This window comes from Sinocyclocheilus grahami, unplaced genomic scaffold (assembly GCF_001515645.1).
Source record: "Sinocyclocheilus grahami isolate Dianchi unplaced genomic scaffold, SAMN03320097.WGS_v1.1 scaffold1173.1, whole genome shotgun sequence".
Taxonomy (NCBI): domain Eukaryota; kingdom Metazoa; phylum Chordata; class Actinopteri; order Cypriniformes; family Cyprinidae; genus Sinocyclocheilus; species Sinocyclocheilus grahami.
The window spans coordinates 360155-383674 of NW_015506352.1; the positions used below are offsets into that span (position 1 = coordinate 360155).

General features: G+C 36.5%; 1 protein-coding gene across 1 annotated transcript in view; it reads right to left on the reverse strand.

Annotated features, from left to right (window-relative positions):
• Positions 1-7220: 7220 nt before the first annotated feature.
• The window catches only part of LOC107567608 (ephrin type-A receptor 7-like), a 65549-nt gene continuing 49249 nt past the window's right edge, over positions 7221-23520 (reverse strand). Inside the window, exons 5-15 of the mRNA XM_016253307.1 lie at positions 21785-21959; positions 20375-20519; positions 19537-19592; positions 14567-14692; positions 13929-14114; positions 12732-12793; positions 12321-12530; positions 11885-12034; positions 9039-9232; positions 7687-7842; positions 7221-7411 (exon numbers count right to left, since the gene is read on the reverse strand). Coding sequence (XP_016108793.1) covers positions 7297-7411; positions 7687-7842; positions 9039-9232; positions 11885-12034; positions 12321-12530; positions 12732-12793; positions 13929-14114; positions 14567-14692; positions 19537-19592; positions 20375-20519; positions 21785-21959 — 1575 coding nt within the window. The 3' untranslated portion in view covers positions 7221-7296. The remainder of the gene's footprint in view (positions 7412-7686; positions 7843-9038; positions 9233-11884; positions 12035-12320; positions 12531-12731; positions 12794-13928; positions 14115-14566; positions 14693-19536; positions 19593-20374; positions 20520-21784; positions 21960-23520) is intronic.

Consider the following 23520-nt stretch of genomic DNA (forward strand, 5'->3'; position numbering starts at 1 on the left):
AACATATTTTTTCTCTTTTCTTTCTTTTTTTCTTTCGTTCTTTCTTTCTTTCTTTCTTTCTTTCTTTCTTTCTTTCTTTCTTTCTTTCTTTCTTTCTTTCTTTCTTTCTTTCTTTCTGTTGTTGCTATGCTAGTGTTATTTTAATATAATTGACAAGTGGATAATAATATACCAAAATTACTAAAACTAAAATTGAAATAAAACAGAATATGATATAATATATAAATTCATATAAAAATAAATCATTTACAACTTTTATTTTTTTATTAATGTATATATTATATTATATTATATTATGTTTTATTAAAATTTTAGTTTTAGTAATTTTGATATATTATTATTATTATTATCATTATTATTTTAAATTATATTATTATTAGCAGCAGTAGTAGTAGTATTTCAGTAAAAAAAAAAAAATGTTTTTATGTTAACTTTAACCTCAGGCTGTACTATTGAAACGGTGAGAATTTTATCATTAACAGATAGGCCCAATTTACTTCCATTGTAAGAGCCTCACTCTAACCCATGAATTTTTTTTTTTTTTTTGGACAATGATGGACAAGTGGAAATTAATTATTTGTGCTATTCAACATCATGCACAAAGGATTGACCTTAACTTGTACTGAACCCGGAATATTCCTTTAATGAAACAGAATGACTGCTAATCAACTGCCTTTAGTACCGCTTATTCTAACTTTCAATGTCTTAGTGTTGTGCTGTAGAGTGAGTTGGATTCAATCTCTTGGGAAACTTTGAGCAGGTTTCACGCTGAGCTGTTTTCATTAGTGAAAGCTGACATTTGAATGCATTCAAGTCATGTAGAGCTTGTACACCTGACATAATGAACACTATATGACAGCTCCCTCATTCATTAATGTCAAACACACACATAACTCCACGTTAGCACTCCAGCACAGTAAGCAGTGTCTAATGTTTCCCACCTTTTATATATGCCAGGACACTCAGATATCGCATACTGTAGATAGACAGAAACTCACAGGCCACGTTCTTAATTGACAATCTGTGGAAGATCTGTGTGAGGTGTTTGATGTGTGTGAGGGAATATGGCATGGATCAGTGTGCAATCCCTGCTAAAGTGCATCAATTAGTGAAGATTGGGAATGACACCTGGCAAATTTGTCCATCATCATGATGGCAGGAGCAAAAGAGTACAAGGACTAACACAGCAGTCTTGATCTGAACTTTAAAAGGTATTATTTTCACATTTTCTGTTAATTTATGTATTTATAAGTCAAAATGTTTTTAATTATAAATTAAATTATATCATTTTATGGTAAACCATTATAATTAGATTTTGTCATTTTAAATAATATAATTTTTTTTGAAAGAATTCTCGTGCTCACTGTGGCTGCATTTATTTGGTCAAAAATACAGTAGAACCACAACTGTATTTTGAAATATTACAATAAAAAAAAAACTGTTCTCTATTTTAATGTATTTTAAAGTTGAATTTATTTCTGTGATGGCAAAGCAGCTATTATTCCAGTCTTCAGTGTCACATGATCCTTCAGAAATCATTCTAATATGCTGATTTTGTGCTCAAGAAACATTCATTATTATTATCAATGTTGAAAACAGTTTTGCTGCTAAATATTTTTTGTGATACACAGTTTTTCCAGGATTCTTTGATGAATCGACAGTTCAAAAGAGCAACATTTACTTGATAGAGAACTCTTTTGTAACATTACCATTTTTTTCTGTCACTTTTGATCAGTTTAATCCTGCTAATGCTGTTGTTTGAAACTCTGGATGACTTTACAAAGCTGCACTAACTTCAAGTCAAACTGTGCAAACACAGTCTATTAGTGTAAAGGACAAAGAAACTTGAGACAGAGTGTAGTGCACTTTGGAGTACTTGAAATTGGACAGAACACACAAACAGCGTCTGGCTTAAAACAACAGCTGGACAACATCTTGATTTGGCTCTCAGTCAACGTGCTATCAAAAATATTCTGAGTTTCAGCAAATCTTGTTTTTCATTACATACAAATTTATAAGGTTTAGGCTACCTGTTACTTGATATTGACCCCCACAGAGTTCCTCGAATAGCCTAATGAACAGATTAGTGTGTACATTAGCAGGGTTTAAATTGGGCCGGGGCTGAACCCCATAGACTGTATATTATGCATCTATTGCTGAGGCGAGGTTCACGCAGCCTCTCCAGGAGAAAACAAAACGCACAACACTAAGAAACTCAGCATCCTGAGGTAAAAATTTAAAATGGAAAGTTTTTATATTTAAAATGCAGTTAGGCAACATCAAACAACCTGTTCACCATTACGACTGTTTAATAGTTCTATAAACAGTTCAGTAAGCAAATGCAATAATATTAGATCACTTACGTTTTAGGCGGAAACAGCACATCTCACAGCAACCAGCCGATTCATTGCTGATTGATTCCGTGTTTTGAACGAATCGGTTGAATCAAAGTTTCATTAGCCCACGCATAAACATCTGCTGTTTGAATTAATCGTTTGAATGAACGACTCAATGACTCACTCATTAAACATTACTGGCACTGGCGTTTTAATTTCATTGAAAAGTATCATTTCCACCATCATTTCTTGTTTGTATATTCAAAAATATTTAAAAGAATCTCATAATATTATTTAATGCAGTTGTATTTTTCAGTGTAAATGATTTAATTTGATAACGTATAGATAATCACATTATTATAATTGAATTTCTAGATCAAATGTAAGAATTTGAAATGAAAGTATTAATGAGATTAGTGGGAAAATGCCCTCTATAAAGGTAAAAAAAAATGTCCTTGGATAAAATATTGAATATATTAATATTGAATAAAATTAGAATATTGCTTCAGAATACATCATATTTGCAAAACACACACACACACATATACATATATATATATATATATATAAACGCAATACCATAGAGAGACGGAGAGAGAATATGGTATCCTTTTCTCAGTATTTACCAAGCTGTTTTATCTTGAGGAATTATTTCGTTGTCAAGGGTTTTATTAAATGTAAATTGCAGGATTATTGTGCAACTATTTTTCCTCCCTTGATCTTCTGCAATGCAAGCATTCTTCTTACTTGCGAAAAGCTTGTCCAAAGCAGGATCTTGATCCCTTTCATTTTGTTCTTTGGAAGTATAATCTCAAATGAACAAACACTAAACTGTAAATGTCATGGAATCAGTTGCATTGTTCTGTTTCCATCAAAATAGCACAACAGCTTGGTAATTGTTGATGGAAGCAAGAATAGCAGGGATTAGGAATGTTCTGTCATCAGAGAAACGGTCCCGTTCGTCCAGAGCCTATCAACTTCTGCCAGAGTCTTTTGTATACAGCTTCTGAGACACGATGAGGTTAAGATTCCCCTCGAGTTAATAAAATAAATATCAGAGTATCTGCAGAGATATAATCTTCATAAATCCATTAGGGCCTCTTTGTTTAACTCCCATAGGGGCCGTGGCTTAATTTTCCCATGTCGGTGGCTTTGGGTAATGTCTTTTTAATGACACTATCCAGGATCCTGTCATGAGCAGGGTCATCAAACAAATCTCCCACCCTCTCTTCCTCTCGCGCTCTGTCTTGTCAATACATAATGTTAATATTAAAGTTAAAGTGCTTTAGCAGGGGTCCAAACAATTCTCAAGGGTCACATTAGCTCTTTCTCCCTGTTTGTTTGCTGAATCACACAAAAAGCTGGTTGGAAAATACACGCGTTACAATGCAACATTTAAATCATCGAAAATTTGTGATTTCAGAATAGAAGAATCTCACTTTCATGTGTACATTTGAACTGAATTGGCTACGCTGGTCTGGAAGCTCATTTGAACTGAAATAAGAGGGATTTACTGAATTGCAAATCCAGCCTGGCTATGAAATATGATCTTAAATATATTAGATATAGACTTGAAATTTTAATTCTACTACTTCACATTCAAATTCAAAATGCTATTAGGTATCCGGCTCGTTACCTTAATCCAAGAATGTATATATCAAGAAAGTTCACTCATATGGCAGAATAAGTCCTGCCTTCTAAATAAAAGAGACAATCACCAATTGGTAAAGTCATTGCATCTATTTGAAGCTCTAATTTGCAAAGAATCAGTCAGTGTCTTGAGATGAGTGCTTAAGACCACACATGTGTATTGGCTACACCAACCAGAGAAATGCTTAAATAGCGTTCGAAAAAGGCAGAAACAACATTTATGATAATTTCATGACAGATGTTGTCATTTAAAGTATGTTAATTACAAGTGTTAATAATAATGTGTAAAATTGAATTGAATTTGAATTCAGTTCTCAATGGCGCATAACCCTGTAAATCATAGAGCCCAGGCTCATCATGGAGAAACAGAAATCGAAGGCACAGACACCGCTATAAAGATTGCATTATATTTCCAAAAATATATGTACAGTCTATTACAAAGGTTACAAAGCAAAAAAAAAAAAGAGGTCTATGTAACAAGAAATCGTCAAGATAAATGACCATACAGTTTCTCAACTCAGGAAAATACTTTTTTTTTGACCAATGAATACTCTCCATACTCTTGTCACAGAAAAATAAATAATAAATCGACAATTAATTTGTACTGTACATTTTTCCAACCTAAAAGAGAAAAGAAAAAATACTCTTCTAAAATGGAAACCTATTAGCTCTCTTTGGTCCTAAATGAGAAATTATGTACAACTGAAAGAGTGAGGGTGACGAGAATCAGCTGCATGTGAGATAGAAAAATATAGTGCATTTTCAATGAGCTCACTACAGAGTACTTAAGTGAAAAATAAAGAAAAGAAATGACAATTATAAATAAAATATACAAGTTTTACAGCTAAAACATAAACAAATTGTCCTCTGGTTTGTGATTACTCTTGACACAATCAACAGTGCTGAACTCTTTGGAATATTCCACTTCACTTTTTGTCTTAGGTGGGCTCTTTAGCGTCTTTCGAGAAGTATTTAATACCCTGCTGCACCGTGAACTCAATCAATCCAACTGTCCATCAATCCAAAAACTGTCTTGACCGAAAACTCCACTATATCAAACCAGAAAAGTTAGAAATGGCACAAAGCAGAAAAGGAGAAAAATTGACAGATTTGTCATTGACCCGTACGGTGGCCTCAATGTGGGATTGATTGAATCCAGGCATTAATCTCAAATTGGCTCAAATTGCTGTCTCTACAGGGGCCCCCGGATCCGAACGGCGAGGGTAAGGGCCTGTGAGGGGCCCCCGGGAGGCCGGAGTGTGAGATCAGAGCGTGCCGGGAGGCTGATCTGAGTGTCGAAGCTCGAGAGGTTTGTGCTGACCGAGAGCCATTCCGCTCGCATTCAATTCAAACAGGCCTGGCGTGGGCTCAATGCTGAGGTTAGCGAGATGGAAGGATAGTGGAGCAGAGATGGGCCTCTAACCAGGGTATGATATGATCCGCATGAGACGCACACACACAAACCAGCTGGGTTCACAATGGAGACGGCATGGTAAACGATGGCTTTTTTGAAGCGCCAAACGTTTGGCTAAATCCTCCAGTGATGCTGCGCTCCAACGGCTCTGCCGTCGCTTTCTTTCTAATCAAGAAAAATGCCACATGTTGGCACGGCTGTTGCGGTTAAAATGGCATTGGCTCCCCAAAATAATGAAAAACATGTTGTGTGTTTAAAACGTGTCACATTAAGGTCTTGTAGTAAATAAAACAAAACTACATCAGTTCAAAGTTGACTAAAAGGGTAGAGTTTTGTGGCAGCCCAGCAAAGCAAGTCTAAAAAGGTCTACAGTACTCCTTAAAGTACTTAACACTAAAATGCGTAACATTTAGTTGTCAACGAAACATTCAGTTGAGAGTGGAAGGCTGTTATGGCACTAAAACTTTAGCGTAAACCTCACATTTGAGCTCAGCACAACAAAAGGGTGGAAGAAACACACCAAAACATCGCAGTCTGGGTGAAGAGATCCTTGTATATAAATTCACCAACTCTCTTTGATCAAATTTCCCAGCACTGCTGCTGATTTCCAAGCAGTACATGAGTAAAAGTCTATACAGCACCTCGAATTATTGCTCATATTAGTCAGCCTCTCCCTAACTCGTAATCTCACAAAGAATCTAAGTACCTAAAAATAAGAGCAATAGTTGACTTGTTTTAAGGCAGTATTACTCCTTTACACCACAACATTGTATGATTTTAAGGTCAGTCACCCGCTAGGAAACCAACTGGTACTGAACATAAATGAAATGGTTGCTTAAACAATTAAATCAAAATAGCCTAACTTTTTTTTTCTTTTTCCATTCTTTATGGAAACATGTATTTATGGTAAATAATATCAATATTAAAAAGTACACATTCAACAACAGCACTGATAAATCCATTCATGTGGTAAATATAAACTTAGAAAGAATATTGCCACCGTAATAGTTGTTCTTGCATTAAAAAAACCCACCTGAAGTGGTTAGCAATTCTCTTTGTACTAATTCACATCTGAATTGTCATGTAGGATCATAAAATATACCTAAACGTCTGCTTGGGCTGTTCTTAAACACAACCAGCCACTCTCAGGAGCTTCACGTGACCAAGCAGTGGGATATTTCTGCTCGATATAAAAGACCAGGTCGGCCCGATTCTCTGCCAATGCTTCAGTCTAGAGAGAGCTTCATGTAGATAGTGCTGGCTGGAGAAGACAAACCTCCTCTGTCGACTTTCAGCCTCTGGTTCTGTCTCTTTCTCTCCAGATGAGACGTTTTACCCTGTTGTCAGTTCCGTAACACAATCCAAGAAAACAAGCTAACATAAATCAATCGAGTAGAAGAGTAATGTCCCACACTTCCTTAATGTGGATATTACAAACCAAAGCAAATGAACTCGCAGCAAATTCACTCATTTGCTTATTTTTGTATTCACCCTTGATTTAAAAAAAAGAAATCAGTGAAATCTATAGCAACTATGAGCAAGACAGTCCGTACAAAGCATAAAAATCCTCTCGACTGCTCCATCTCAATGACGTGATGAGTTCTTTAGAGCATCCAGAGGTCACTGTCTGTTTAGGATTCTCTCTCTCCTGCCTGTTTGCGTTTTCCATGTCTCTCCATCTCTTGGTTTCCAGCACCTTCGCCAAAATCCTTTGCCAATAACAAAGGAATGATTCTGTTCTGTCAGTTCTGGAAGGTTAAAAACGGAACGTTTTTTCTTTGTTGTTGAGTGGGGTTTTTTTACGTTTTTTATTAATTTTTTTGCTGTGTCACACATTTTGCGGTGCTGTCCTGGAGAGTTCTGGTTCATCTGACCGGGGAGCGCTGCGGACGCCCATCACACTTGAATGCCCGTCCCATGAAGATGCAGCATCTGGGCTCTCATAGTCTGTATACTGCTCATGATCTTCTTCTGATGGCCCACCAAGGAGATTCCCAAACTCATTACATCCCTAAAGCAGAAACACAACGTTCATAAATCACATCAATGGAGCGTGAAACGCCTGAGAGGTATTTCATTACCTAGGCAAAAGGAAACTGAGAAAAGGCCATATTAACCACAACACGATGAGTCTGAGTATGAGTCAAAGAGATCTGATTAAAATGCAGCACAATGTCTGGATCGTATTGTGAATGAGAGCTGAGGGCTGAAATTACTCCTAGAAAGATCATGCATTTCTATAGAGCGTGGCAGTGTGCAGGAAAGATCATAGCAAAGCGCTCTTACTCGATAGTCATTCTAGCGACAGATTCCAGCGAGCTGTAGCCGGCAGCTGTGAAGTTGTCCACGTATCTCTCCATCTTGATGGCTTCCAACCACTCACTGACCAATCGGAAAGAGGTGAAATCTGGAGTGTTCTGGTCAAGCAGTGGACTTATGGGTCTAAGGAAAAGGAAGAGACAGATATGAGTGTATAAAACCATTATTATGTTAATAAAACCATTATTTCTAGGTACTGGTATATGATACTGTCCTCAGTTTACCTTTTACCAAAAGTATCTATCTATTTGTGTGTGTATATATATATATATATATATATATATAGAGAGAGAGAGAGAGAGAGAGAGAGAGAGAGAGAGAGAAAGAGAGAGAGAGAGAGAGAGAGAGATTGGATATTTTACTATACACTCTTTCCCCTAATTTTGTACATTTAGATTACTAACATCCATAACATGAAAATAATTATAATTTTGGTAATAGAGAGGTCAAATGCCAGTCTTAGTGATATATTCATGTCTCCTAAAATGTATATTTAGCAGATGTAAACACAAATACAGTCTATCTATCAGATAGATAGATAGATAGATAGAAACACATGTTTAATTAAGAAATATTTGAAGGCTGGATGACATTGTTATAGTTTAATTTGTTAAATGAATAAACATTTTAAATACAAACCCAATTCCAAAAAAGTTGGGACACTGTATAAATTGTGGTTTTCAATAGCATATTCTTGTAGCAGTATTGAAACTGAGAATAATGAGATCTCACTGATATCGGTGTTGTGCCAACCCTAACTAACATGGATTACAGACAACGACACATGGTTTATTGTATTTACATCGTAGTGATTTAGCGAACTGTTGCTTTGTATTACTTGTGAAAGATGATTAGGTGGACCAAGGGCTTTCCAAAGTTTTAAAAGTCATATCTTCAATGCGAGACACAGATCCAGTTATGATTGTAAACACACTTCCTCTGTCTAATACCACACTGGGGACTGGAGTTCCCACAAGGCTTTAAAGTCTCAAACACTCATTATGACAACTGATTTAAAGTCCTTGTTATCGAACATGAAGGCATGGAGGCTGTTTCACTTTATTGATTCCCCGGGATTTATTTTTCATCAGTAAACCTTAGCAGATAAATCAAATGCCGGACAGATGGAATTGTTCGCAAATTTACTCGTGAACCTATAAAAGGGCACAAAGACATTGCAGGGAGGTGCAGGAGTATAAAACATAACAAGCAACTTCCATGCGTCGTAAAAGCAAAGCTGGTCTGTGAACAGCATCATTTTCCTTGAGCAGAGATGGATAACGGCAGGCAGTAAAAAAATATTGAATGGGCGTCCTCACCGCGTACACGTTCCCATTGGCGTTTTTAAGGTGTTAGGATTGCGGATCATTTTGTCCAGGATGCCGACGATCTGGTCGAATTTGGGTCGGTCTGCTCGGTCTTTCTGCCAGCAGTCCAACATGAGCTGATGGAGGCCAGGAGGGCAGTCCATGGGGGCGGGAAGACGATATCCCTCCTCTATAGCCTTTATGACCTGCAAGATCAGAGTGAGAGATGGAAAATTAGAAAAGGCGTGAAAGGAAACCAACAGGTTAAGAGACAGAGATACAAAAAGACAAGAAAAAACTGAGTAGCCTAGCCATTAGCATCCAGAACGAAATGTACACAAAGCCCTGCCTGCACCTCCAGCTCTCCATTTGCTCATCCTTTAATCAGGACTCTGTAAACAGCAGCTTTGCTGGATAAATCTGTTGTGGTTTACCTCCAGCATTACAAACTAACCAGATGTGATTATTCTTGCACTGGTTATTGGAGGGAGCCCGAGTGCAATAAAAAAGGGCACTGCCAAAACTGGATGTGAATGAAGCAAGCGCATTAAAATCCGTCTGTTCAACAGCTGCTTGTGACTGTCATACTATCATGAGCCTATGTAATTAACTAGCCAACAGGGTTACGGTTTAAACCAAAGATGAATTCATTGTCACTTGAGTGTCTGGCTCCACATGTCGGGGTTTATGAATGTAAAGGGACCATAAAACAATAAAACCACCTGTTCTCTTACTAACTCAGCATGCTGGGCCTTAGAGTTATGTTTACAGTAAATATACAGTACCGTTCAAAAGTTTGGTGTCAGTAGGATGTTTTATTTTTTCAAAGAAATCAATTCTTTTTTTCAGTAAGGATGCATTAAATTGATCAAAAGTGACAGTAAAGACATGCTCTAAAAGATTTCTATTTCAAATAAATGCTGTTCTTTTGAACTTTATACTCAATGAATCCAGGAAAAAATTTAATCTAAATATTAAGCAGCACAATTGTTTTCAACATTGATAATATTAGAATGATTTCTGAAGGATTATGTGACACCGAAGACTGGAGTAATGGCTGCTGAAAATTCAGCTTTGCCATCACAGGAATAAATTACATTTTAAAATGGAAAACAATTTAAATTTTAATATTCCACAATATTGCCGGTTTTACTGTATTTTAATCAAAAAATGCAGCTATAATGAGCAAAAGAGTCTTTCAGAAATGTGGATGCACAACTAGCAGCTAAACTGATAAAATTATTTGTATCTTTTCTCTGTAACTAAACAGAGAAAAGGCTTGTCCAGATCTATGATTTTCCCCCTTGTCTACTCCCAAGGAATAGTAGAAGCAGACTGTTTATTTTCCCCAAATCCTCATCTGCTATTCTTGTCATGTCTCTCCAAACAAGGCTTGAGCTACGGAAAGAAAAGTGTCAAAACAGAAAAGAGTTGAAGAAATGTAAATATTTCCTTCTTTTTTAGCAGCCCTCAAGGAGTTTTTCGCCTCCCCCTCAAAAGGGTATAAAAACATCTGACGTCGAGGCCTGACAAGTATCAAGACTCCACCGAGGCAAATGTTCGAACGCAAAAAATAATAACATTAAAGACTGATACAAGCTAGTCACTACCATGGAGAGCTAACGTTCACTAGTGAGCAGAGAATTATAAGTCATCATTAGTCTCACTGATAAAGGTTCTCTGAGGATGTTCAAGCTTGTGTAATGTTAACAAAGAATCTGCCTAACAGTGCACTGTACACAAGACAAGTGCCTACATACAGCAGCAGATTAACAACACTTCCCCTCATACATCTCGTTAGCCGTGACCATATCAGAAATTCAATCCGCTTCAACGTGAAAACCTTGCACGCATGTGATCCGAATGATGAACGGCACTTTGCTGTCCAGATTTCTTTGAGACAAAAGCTCAGCCCGTCAGAAAATCTCGGCTCGGCAGATCGTTCAGAAGGTTTTGCATGGCTAAGCAGATATCTTTGAATTGATTGAACTCTGCTAATGATGAATTTGGCTCGCATTATCATTTCTCATTATAAAGGTTGAAAGTGTAGCAGAATACAAAAAGGAATTCTACAAGCAAAACACTCATTCGTTTCCGCAAATCCATTAAACCTTTTTATCCTCAAAATGTATCATTAAAACAAGGTCACTCCTGACACCTGTGTTGATATCCAGCTAGAAAATTCAAAGTGGCAGACATGCTTAACTGTCCTAATACTTGAATACCTACAGATTCTTTCAGAGTAAACATAGGCCTTGGCCTTTTGGTGCAAGCTGTGGTTTTACAAGACTATAAAGTAAGCTGAACGAATAAGAGACTTGTCTTTTCTTCTAAAAGTGCCTTGATGAAGTTGGAAAGTTTTTTTTAATTTAACCCACATGAGAAACGTTTGAAACTGATCAAATATGTATAATGGCTGCATTAAAAAAATATGAATTAATGTAGAAGGAATTTAAAACAAGATGATCACAGAACCAACATATGCCTTGATGCATTAGAGCAGTGATGACTTGTGAACTGATATTGTGATGATGATGGTTGGTTTACTGATGATTTAGTGAACTGATATAGGCATGATTTAAAAATAAATCTATTAAATAATAAATAAATAATTAATACATGGAATTAGTACATTTTTATTGTATATATATATATATATATATATATATATATATATATATATATATATATATATATATATATATAAGAATATATTTTTATTCTTTCATATGCATTTTTTCATTGTATAATTTTTTTATTTTTAAAATATGTATTATATATAATTTTATATGGATTTTTATTATATTATATTCAGAAACCATTTGATTTGAAAGTACAAAACATTAATCTGAACTTACATCTTGATTGGACATGTCCCAGTAAGGTCGTTCTCCGTAGGACATGACCTCCCACATGACAATCCCGTAGCTCCATACATCACTAGCTGATGTGAATTTACGATACTGGATGGCTTCCATTGCTGTCCACCGAACTGGGATCTTTCCACCCTGTGGAGTAAAATTCCCAATCAGTACACTCTCCGTCAACCAGAGAATTCCTTCAAATTCCTTGTGTGTGTAAACATACTTGGTAATAAAGCTCTTTCTGACTTCTGACTTCTGAGAAGAGTTAGAGAGCACTGTATTGATGTTCAGTTACATTCTAGCATCACAATGCAGCACAGACAGTATCTATATTTGTTCTCCTATCTGATGTACGGATTGATTTGTTTATTCTGAGAGCGCCGTGGGCTTCCAAGGCAGGTACGATGAGACAGTGGCTTAATTGACTCACCGTCGTTGTGTAGACAGCTTCGGGATCGTCGTCAATCACTCTGGACAGGCCGAAGTCGGACACTTTACATACGAGATTGCAGTTGACAAGGATGTTTCGCGCCGCCAGATCGCGATGGACGTAGCCCATGTCTGAGAGGTATCTCATGCCGGCCGCGATGCCGCGTAGCATTCCCACCAACTGAATCACAGTGAACTGCCCATCATGTTTCTGTGCAAGCACAAACAGAGAAACGTTGTCTATCCATCACCAGCGCACAACAGACACACACTCCATCCACCACGTGGGGGGGCTGACAGTAACACGGCCCGAGAATGAGCAATGAAATGGTAAATCACAGTGGGTGTAATGAACAGAACAGACAAGATATTGTATTCACTGACCAGATTGTCTAGGGTGCTTTATACGTACCCTGAGGAATGCATCTAATGAGCCATTTTCCATGTATTCAATTACTATCATGACTGGTTTTCCTGAAAGAGCAAAGAACAGACTCCATTAAAGTGAAGTGCGGCCAACACACACTGTATGAAAGCAGTAATGAGAAACAATTCACAGACAATTCTACAACACTGGATTCTCTTTAGTCTGTCGCCCGGGCTTCTCATAAAGAGTGTACGCTCTCCAAAAATAATACTAAACGACCCTGAGCCACAAATAATATTATCCAAATTACAAGATCAAATCATAACAATATGACTTCACAACTGAGCTTACGATAAGTCATAACTCTCATGAGTTTAGAAGATTAATAGTACGCTTTAAAAGTTCAATTTCAGTCGGACTGAAACGATGATTTGTCTTGTTTAAATGTCACGTAAACACTAGTTTGACTCAAATCGCACCAGTCCAGTTTTTGCAAAGTCAGACTAACAGATTTAGATAACGTCATTCATCGGACTACAATTGGCCTTGTCATTTTTGATGTGTGTTTAGATATTTAATTTTGCAGCCCTTCATTTCTTGACCAACCTTTGTGAAAAAAATATAACGTATATTGATGATACTTTAAATGTGATTAAATTAAAAATTTAATTTTAAATTCATATTAAATGCAATTAGTTAAACATTACAATGCTATTTTGACCCGTTAAACATTACATTGCTTTTTAAAAGTAGGATTTAAGTGCATCTTTTACATGTCATTTCATAATTACTTCTATTGTCTTTGAAATATGGTTAAAATGAACTGACAAGCATTCATGGTAAATTAAAATATACTTAATGTAACTAATGTTACTGCTATTAAAATTTGTATGTCATGCATTTAAATATATTTGTGATTAAACATTTGTAATTAAGCTGCAGATTATTACATTAAAGTATATTTACTTTAAATATAATATCAAATAGCACTACAGTGCAAATTCTAATCAAGTACTTTACATGTGTTTTAGTATGTTTGTCAACACATCAAAATAAATGTACTTTGAAGTACATTTTAAATCATTGCTTTTTTTTGTTGTGCTTTACAGTAAAACTTTCAATTTGATATTATTACAAAATGTACTTGTAAATGTTCTGTTTTTTTTTTTTTTTAAAGAAAAGGACGTCTTGGCTAGTTAAGCAGCCAGCATTGAAAGCACATGAACTTCATGAATTGCCCACCTCTGGTGACGACACCCTCTAGATGGACCACATTCGGGTGATCAAACTGGCCCATTATGCTGGCCTCGCACAGGAAGTCCCGCCTTTGTTTTTCAGTGTAGCCTACTTTCAGCGTTTTTATGGCCACCGACACATCCCTCTTTCCCGGCAGCTTCAGTCGTCCGCTGCACACCTCTCCAAACTCTCCTGTGAAGCACACAACCACCCGCAAGCTGAGTTCCAGAGATCCGGGCCACGTTTGACACCGTTACCTATACCTGTGCTGCTTAATACATATCAGTCACACTAGCAGCAAGTTTCAGCATTATATGATGCTATGCATCAGTACATAGGGGAGTGCAACCAAGAGAGCAGATAATTGGATATGCTATATAGACGACACGCTAACACACTTATATGGTTTGTAACTAAAAGAGATGCGGCAGCAATTCATCAATGGCAATACATTTATGAGTATCCTGGCCTTAGGAGAAGACATATTAATTATAAACCAATCCTACAGCAGCGCTATCAATAACAAGGGGCTGGAGAGATGCTCCGGCCGCTATCGAGAGTGTAAATATTTGGTTGTCACTGTGATAAATGAGAGAGGTGTGTGACTAAAGCGAGGCAGCGGAGAAGACAAGGGAAGAGCTCACCTGCGCCGATAACCCTCTCAATCTTAATGCAAGAGGCATCCAGCTCCTTTGCGAACTGATGGACAGCCCTGTTTGGGTCTTCGTAGGTTTCAGGGTCAATGTAGGTTTTGGTGCCTGGAAATTTAACTGTAGAAGGGTAAGAGGATTACTGTTACGATTAAATATGCATGCCACTCACACACAGAGCCCTTGATGGACCGATGCGATTACTGGAGGGTAGACGCACGGGGCTGTGGGCAAAACAGCACACTGTGATGGAAGATAGCATGTCAAAAGGTCTCTTTCATCAAATAATAAAACCTATGCTTTTATTTTTCCCACATATTTCATGAAAGCGCTATTATATTTTCTTGTTAACCTTCTCACAATGGAGCTGAAGGTGTATTAGCCGTACAGCATGGCAGCAACATTCGTAGCTGTCACTCATTGGATAATGGGTTTCACAAGACTGAACTATTAGTTTGAATGACGAGAAAGAACATTTCACTGCATATGACCATGAAACAAACACAATTAGACTATTCTTCTTCTTCTTCTTCTTAACATTAATACTATTAACAGTTATCAATGTTAAGATTGATTCTTTTTAATGCCATTCATGGAATTAATTATTCATAGTAAAAATCATTATTAATAATAATAATAATAATAATGTAATTGTTAAACGTTGATAATGTTAAATATTACATGTAAATATTGATTAATAATAATAATAAATATTTACATGTAATATTTAGCATTATCTACATTTAACAACTACATTATTATTATTATTGTTGTTGTTATCATCATCATCAATATTATTAATAAATATCAATGCAGGGGTCACAAAGACGCTAGCCCGACGTCCCGGGGCTATTGTGTTTTTCAGTCGAGCTACCAAAATGTATCACTGCCCTGCCCGACGGGCTATCTTGAATAGTGATATAAAATCCCTTCCTTAATTCGCGTTGTTCACTCGCTTGTAGGGGTGAAATGGATCATAGTTTATCATTTACACGTGTTTCTAAGTCTTACCAATTTAAACATTCAGGCGTTTTAAACCATTCATGCGCATGAAGAATTCAGTTCGGTGTTCGCGCGTACATTCAAAGCGTGCACATACAGAGCGGCGTTTCAGGCAGAGCACGAACACAGAATTGATTCCTCTTTCGCTTGAATGGACACATACATGCACAATTATCTCAAAATAACTATCTCGGCAAGTATTTTCATGTAAATGAACGTAAACAGAGGAGAAATCATTATATTGGATCCGTGCGTTCGGTCTTAAAGGGGCAGCAGCCTATAAATACCTGCTGTTTAAGCACCACCTGCTGTCAGAGTGTGACATTTGCATCTCATTCAGCCTGACTGCTGTTTTTGTTTCGTTCAGATTTTTTATGTAGTATCACAAAGCAAAGTCAGACCATTTTGTTTTTGTTTCAAATTTCAAAATTTTACAATCTAAATAACATGTATGCAGCATCTTTGTTTGGATCGTGATAAAAATACACAGGCAAAACCTTAGTTTACTTGCATGGAAAAATTTCTTTTATTTGTATTTATTTATTTGATTTGGGATTTGTTTTAAAATTTCAATTTAGTATATTGTTTGACATTTTCAATTGCATAAAGCAATGTGCGGCCTTTTGGTCTGAGAAACAACAAAAGGACACCTTTTTTAAAATCTGTCTTAAATCTAATTTTTGTTAAAAAATAAATTGTGAGAAAATTGTATTGTAAAATCAGTATCGTGAATCATCGTGAATCATATCACATCGTGAGTGGATGAGTTGTTTCATAAACACATAATCCTTTTTGGATTACAATCCGCCATCAAAATGATACATTTAATTATTCTGGCTGCTGTGAGAAAAGGCTATAAACGATCGACCACCTGCAGGATCCTCGATAGTCTAGTAGCCGGGACAACTTCTTTATGTTTACAGAAGTGACGTAATTACGCAGTGCCATGCTCGAATTTCCCGCGAAAACCATATTTGTTTTGCTCATCTGAAAAATTATCTGATCTGTGACTCAAAATGTGATATGATAATGTAATATAATTCGAACCGTGAAATTTGTGATCCATTGCACCTCTCTTGACTTGTTATTTGAAGATAACAATTCGGGCTAGTTAAATTCATTTTTGGGCTACCAAAATCTGAAGAATGCCTGCCCGAAGGGCTACTAGGGATTTTGACATTTTGCAAGCCCTGCAATGTTTTTATAAATTATTTTAATAATGCCATTAATGTAATTAATTATTAATTGTAAAAACTATTATTACTGTTAATAATAAAAATATTAAATATAAAATTTAAAAACACCAACATTCAAAGATTATAGTATTATTATTAATTATTATTAACATTTTATTAATAATTATTACGAATAATAATAATAACATTGAGTAATTAATCATTCATAGTAATACCTAAATCAATAATTGTTAATAATTAGTAATAAATATGAATTTTATTGTTAATAATAAATTAACAATATTAATTATTTTTCAAAAAATATGAATAAAACACTAATTATATGAATATATTAAAAAAGCCCAGTTAGCAATATTTGACTTTCTTTTATCCATATGCAACACTTTAGGCCCAATTAATGTGTTCGCCCAATTTTACTATCTAATCAAATCCTATAATTACATTGCTACCTGTCGACTTCAACTTTAAGCGCCATTTAATGAGATGCAAAAACTAATAGGCTACATCACGCTGGGATGAAAACGACTAAAATGGACTGTTGCTAACGAGTAATTAAATTACTAATTTGCAACAAAAGCAATGCCGAGGAACAAGGAGAGAGCTTTTTCCTAATATGCCCAGCTCCTTCACGGCCGTGTCGGCCTACACGATGACATAAGCAAACGGGCAACATTGTGCTCCAGTCATATGCAATGACAGCTGATATTTCCCTTCTTCTTGCCTGCTATAATTGCTTCATCCATCTAGGCTGTCAGTAAATTTGATAGAACGTGTTTATCACTGTTGCCCCGCACAACACGAGCAACAAATTGGGCATACGAGTACGGCACGCACCTTATCTGCCTTTTGTCAAACCAGCCAGCCTATTGTGCTTTTGCGTAGCTGAGCAGGTTCTCTTTATAAGCAGATGTTGTCAGTAGCGTCTGTTGCTGTCTGCAGTCTGGCAGGGCTGCGCGGTGGCGAGAATATGGCAAGCTGTAAGCCTTAGCGTGTGGGCAAGAATGCTAGTAAGGTTGAGCTGCCCCTGTACAAGCAAGCTGTGCCACCTTGAACCTTTGTTTCCAAATCAGCAGTTTGCCTACAGCACTGATCATTAGCAGAGCAAGTCTAGGGAGGCCGTCGGCCAGCGCTATCTCCAGGGGCTTCATTAGGGACTGCTGAGAGAAAACATCTTACTGGCCGAGAGGCCTGGGTGCAGGGGTTCAGAATCCAGAAAAGTCAACCACCTAGAGGAACATCTTAACGCTGACAGCTCTGAAAGCTCTCTTTAGATGAAGATCTGGAGTTGAGGGCATGTTTCTGTAGGATTATGGCCTTGCTTTACACCATAGGCGATGCTAGTGTATTCTCGTGTATTCTAGTGATTATGTAACAGTTCAGAGCATCAACTGTAGGTCTATACTGGTATTGGTGGACCTAGACAGAATTTAAACACTGGTTTTAAGGTGGAAAAAACGTGTAATGGATTATCTTTCTCATCTCTTGATTAGCAGTCCATGTAACAATAGGTTTTAGTGTAATTTTTTTTTTAACAAAATAGTACAGATCAGGCTCATTATACTACTACTTAGGGGAAAATTCACAGCTGAAAAGAAGAGCTTTTAATAAAACTTGGCTGTCAGTGCAGGAGAAACATGAATTAAACACTGGTTTTAAGGTGGAAAAAACGTGTAATGGATTATCTTTCTCATCTCTTGATTAGCAGTCCATGTAACAATAGGTTTTAGTGTAATTTTTTTTTTTAACAAAATAGTACAGATCAGGCTCATTATACTACTACTTAAGGGAAAATTCACAGCTGAAAAGAAGAGCTTTTAATAAAACTTGGCTGTCAGTGCAGGAGAAACATGAAAACATTTGTGAAATCGAAGCTACGTGACTAGAGAAAGCAGAGAAAAAGGGCTGTGGTGTTTGACGTTTATCCAACTGTCTGTGGGTGGAGATATAAAAATGCAAAAGTTTGATCTGTAGTAGTTTTAAGAAACCCCTGAAGCGGTCAAAAGTCAGCAAAAATTGCCAGCAAAAGTCTGCTGGATGGTGCAAAACCTTATATAAAAAATTATATATATTATGTAATTATATATTATAGTTCTATAGTTGAAAAATTATAAGTATTCTAAGTTGCAACTAACTGAAATAAGTTAAAGCACTAAAATAAAAAATAAAAAGTCAACTAAAGCTGAACTAAAACTAAAAAAACAAATCATATTTTTAAAAAAGCACTACAGTTTACTAAAATTTAAACAAAAATGAAAACTGAAAAAAAAAAATTAAGATATATTTAAAATATCAATAAAAACTATAATAGTGTATAAATACTAATGACACTGGTATAGATTAACAACAGGCCATTTCTCAATTACCGAGCATAACATGAAAATAATTATCGACCAGAATTGCGATGTTGGTACATCCCTACTCTTATCGCTAGCTGAAAGCATTAACTTAAAAATGAACTCTGTATATGAGGATTTAAAGGAAAGGTTCTAGATACTTCTTGAGAAGGCAGAGCTGTAATGGTTGACCAGAACATGATCAATGATGTACAGTGGCTCAGTTCTGCTCCTCCCCTCCTATAGAGTTTAGTTCCAGTCCTGCTTTAACACACCTGCCTGTAATTTTCAAGTGTGAGCCCGAAGACCTTGATTAGCTGGTTCAGGTGTTTGATTAGAGTTGGAACTAAACTCTGCAGGATGGTTCTCCAGGAGCGAGGCTGAGCACCACTGATGAGTGTGTGTATAATGAGCTGATGAAGCTGGCACTCACATTGAAAGTAGAGCTCCTCGTCCCCTTCCTGATCGGCCTTACTGTAGCCACAGTGTCTACAAAGGGAACAAAAAGAAACGAATTAAAGGCCTGCAGTGACCAGACGTACAATTTCAAACATAATAGGGCTATGGAGGACAATACATCTGGGCTCAACATGAAGAAATTGTGAAATCGGAAATGCTAATCAGAATGTTTTTCTTGACACGGAATAGAAATGCCATGAATTCCTGTTCCGTTCTGTTCCAAGAGTTTGGAGATAAATTAATCAATTAGATGATTTTTTGGGCTGGCAAATTGTCTTTCAGAATGGCTTGAACAAACAGATTTAGGAAAAATAAACATTACGAATAAGTACATTATCTGCAATCTGGAATTTCTAAAAATTATCTTGCCAGTTGATTGGAAATAACTCCATAATGAATTTAACTGATATGGAACACCAAAGCATTCAGAGCATTCAGTGTTGATGGACATGCAGGACAGCAATACGTGTTTGGGAAGGATTCATGGGAATTAGTTTATTCCAGTAACGTGACAAACATCATGAGTGAAGTCTTCAGATGGAAAAACACGGGCGCTCTTGGTTCAACCATGACAAACATGTAAAAAAGGTGGGATTGAGAAGGGAGGATCTGCAGTTGTGAATCCCATTCTGGGTGTAAGCTAGCAGCATGAGCTTGTGAGGGGGAAAATGTATCAGAGGTCACATTCCCACAGTGTACGACATGATGGTGGGTGGGTGGGATCACACGCAAGTGGGCGAGGGTGTGAACTCCACAGCTATGGTGGCTTTTGAGGGACAGAAAGGCAAACTGAGAGAGCGTATAAGACTCACAGTAGCGGAGAGTCAATGGGGGCCGCGAGCGCGTACCTTCTCCCTATGATGAAACCGAACACCATGAAGACCAGGATGATGGTACCGGCTACCGCCACCACTGCGATGATGATGACTGGATTCTGCTCACTCGATATGACTGTAGCTGCAATTAAAACACAAATAAACAACACAAGATGTCAACTCTAGTCCAGTAAGTTTGTTTATAAAATATAGGAATTCACAATATATTGGTACCATGATGTTGTCAACAGCCAATATTCAAGATTTTTATAAATGTATAATTTTGTATTCATATTTCATGCTCATTTCCGCAATTTTTTCATTTGGGTTACCTTTTCTCTCATCTAACACTCAATTTTTTCAATTTTGAACAACACTAATCATTTAATAATACTATTGAATGGAATGTTTAGCAAATCTCAAAATTAATATCTATTTTCAAACTGTACAATTACGTTGGGAGCAAAAATTCACTTGTTGAAGTAAAAGATTAAAAAATATATATATATTTTGAAAGATAGGTAGATAGAAAATATATTTTTATAATTAATAATTTCTTCTCACGACTTATTCATTCAGTCTTGTTTTAGTTCAATTGTGGACACTTTGTACTTTTTCATTCCTTTGTTTTAATTTAATTAAATCATGGCCACAATTTAATTAAAGCCAGTGAACGAAATTATAATTTATGTGAACAAATTAGTATAGCGTGGTCACAGTTTACCTTGTGAGAATTAATTAATAAATCATAGGAACAAATACAAATTTTTACTTTTTTCCCCACATGTCATGTGTTGGGCTACATGGTTTTTAGTGTTTTATTTTGAAATTATTTACACAAAATGACATTTTAAAATCAGCCATACATGATAACATGAAAATAATTGTCTGCTTACTATAATCATCCAGAATTGTAATATTTGTGCATCTCTAATGAACTATTTGGCAAAAGGAGACAGCAGAATAACTTAAAGCAAAGCTCCATTGAAAAAGCATGGGACGGTTGTAAACCCCTTTTCATCCTCTCTGCTGCGGGGAGGGGCTAGCTCTATTTTAGGGTCTCGCTGAGTGCACGGTTCTACTGTTTCTGAAATTGGGCTTAATAGTCCCAGATGGTAATACAGTGGCCTGCATTTGAAACAATGACACATTCAGGTTGGACTGTTTCTCGTTAGGTTTGTTTCTCCGAAACGAAAATACTGCGCTCACTGACAAACTGCAGAGGGAACCGAAACGGAACATCTTATCAAAAAAGCACAATGTCTTAGGTGCAGTCTGGGTCAGAGATTTTATCTGGAGGAGACTGGACCTTGCCTTAAACTAGAAATAAACTAGTGGGCCAATTAACAAAAAACTGATTTAAAAAAAAACTTAAAATAGCTGTTTCACATATACTGTTTTGCTCACCAGATCCAGTGGATACTTCCTTGGTGGTGACCTCCACTCTAGGACCGAAAGTGCCGTATCCCGCGGCGGTGAATGCTCGGATCTGAAAGATGTATGCTGTGCTTGGCTTCAGATTATTGACTGTGGCTGAAGTAGACTTTGACTTCACGGTGGAGTAAATGCGATCCTTCTGGTCCTTCAGGTTCAAAAGAAGAAAACAAAGTAACAATTTTGTCACAGGGTATCAAAAGCACAAATTGTACAAATTCTTTACAGAGAGGGGTGGTTACGCTGAAGTGTTTGAATACAGTGAATACTGCAGCATTTGGCCCTTTTCACACGCAAGAGTTCAAGCAGAGGCAATATCACAGTATTTCACCAGTAACCTAGGTAACCAGAAGCAAGCTGTTCGCCAGGACCTGGTGCTTCATTTACAATTGGAATGTCAAAGAGAGCTCGAGGAAACACAAACACATGCACACCCACACAGAGTATATGGCTGATCCCAATGTGCATGCTATCCATCCTATATAGTAGGTGAGATTAAGATTAGTGTGTCACAATGGAATGCAAAAGATGCCTGAAGATGTCTGTTCTATTTTTAGTATTTCTATTTTTTAAATATTGCCCACACCCACTTGCACAACAAAAAAGGAACCAGTTTGTACTGGATCTACTACCACAGCTTTTTTAAATGATTGAAATTAATTCAAAGATAATGAATTTAGTTATTTTCAGATAATGTTAAGAATGAGAAATCAATTGTGAGGTGTAAAGTCATGAACTAAGAGAAATAAACTTGAAATTGTAAGATGCAGAGTGGCTATTATGGAAAAATAAAGTTGCAATTAATTGTAAAAATTGATTAATTGTGAGATAAAGAGATAATTACAATATAGTCACATTGAGATATCACATTTGTGATATAAAGCAAATGATGAGAAAAGTTAAAATTGTTTCTTGAGCATCAAATTAGCATAATTTCTGAAGAATCATGTGACACTAAAGATTGGAGTGATGACTGCAGACAATTCAGCTTTACCATGACAGGAATAAATCACATTTTAAAATGACATATTAACAGAAAATATAGTTATTTTAAATTGTAACAATTTTTTTATAATATTACTGTTTTATTCTATTTTTTATCAGATAAACGCAGCCTTGGTGAGCATAAGTGACTTGAAAACTGAAAATTAAGAACTTAGGTGGAAATGGGCCTTCCATACTGAACATGCAACTGATTCAAACCTGCATTCCCTGTGTGAACACAATAGCTACAACAAAAGAAAATAATCTGCTCCAATGCTGCACCACAGCATTTTCCCACTGATCTGTAAATTATCTCTCATGGACTTCAGAAGAGACGAAAGAAAAAAAAAACTCTTAAATGGAATGCCACAGGCTGTTAGGAGTGAAGTCAAGCTTGCTTCTAATTTTCAAACAGCACAGACTACAGCCAGAGAGCGCTCCTCAGGAGACTAATTCTGCTTTCACACTGCCTAAAGAGACCAGAACCCAACAGACAGAGTGAACGCGCTGGACCTTTCTGCTCATGCCTGACTAGCTGACATATGAGTTTGAAGGTAGATACTATGAAGCTGTGCTTTATAATGGATGGGAGGGTGGGATTGACAAGAGAAGGAGCCGAGGTGAAAGAAGTTAACTGTTTGTGTTCATGTTGCTTGGGAGTACAATTCTGATTAATGTTTTAGTTTAAACAAGGGATTGTTTTTCGGTTTGTTTTTCATTGAACA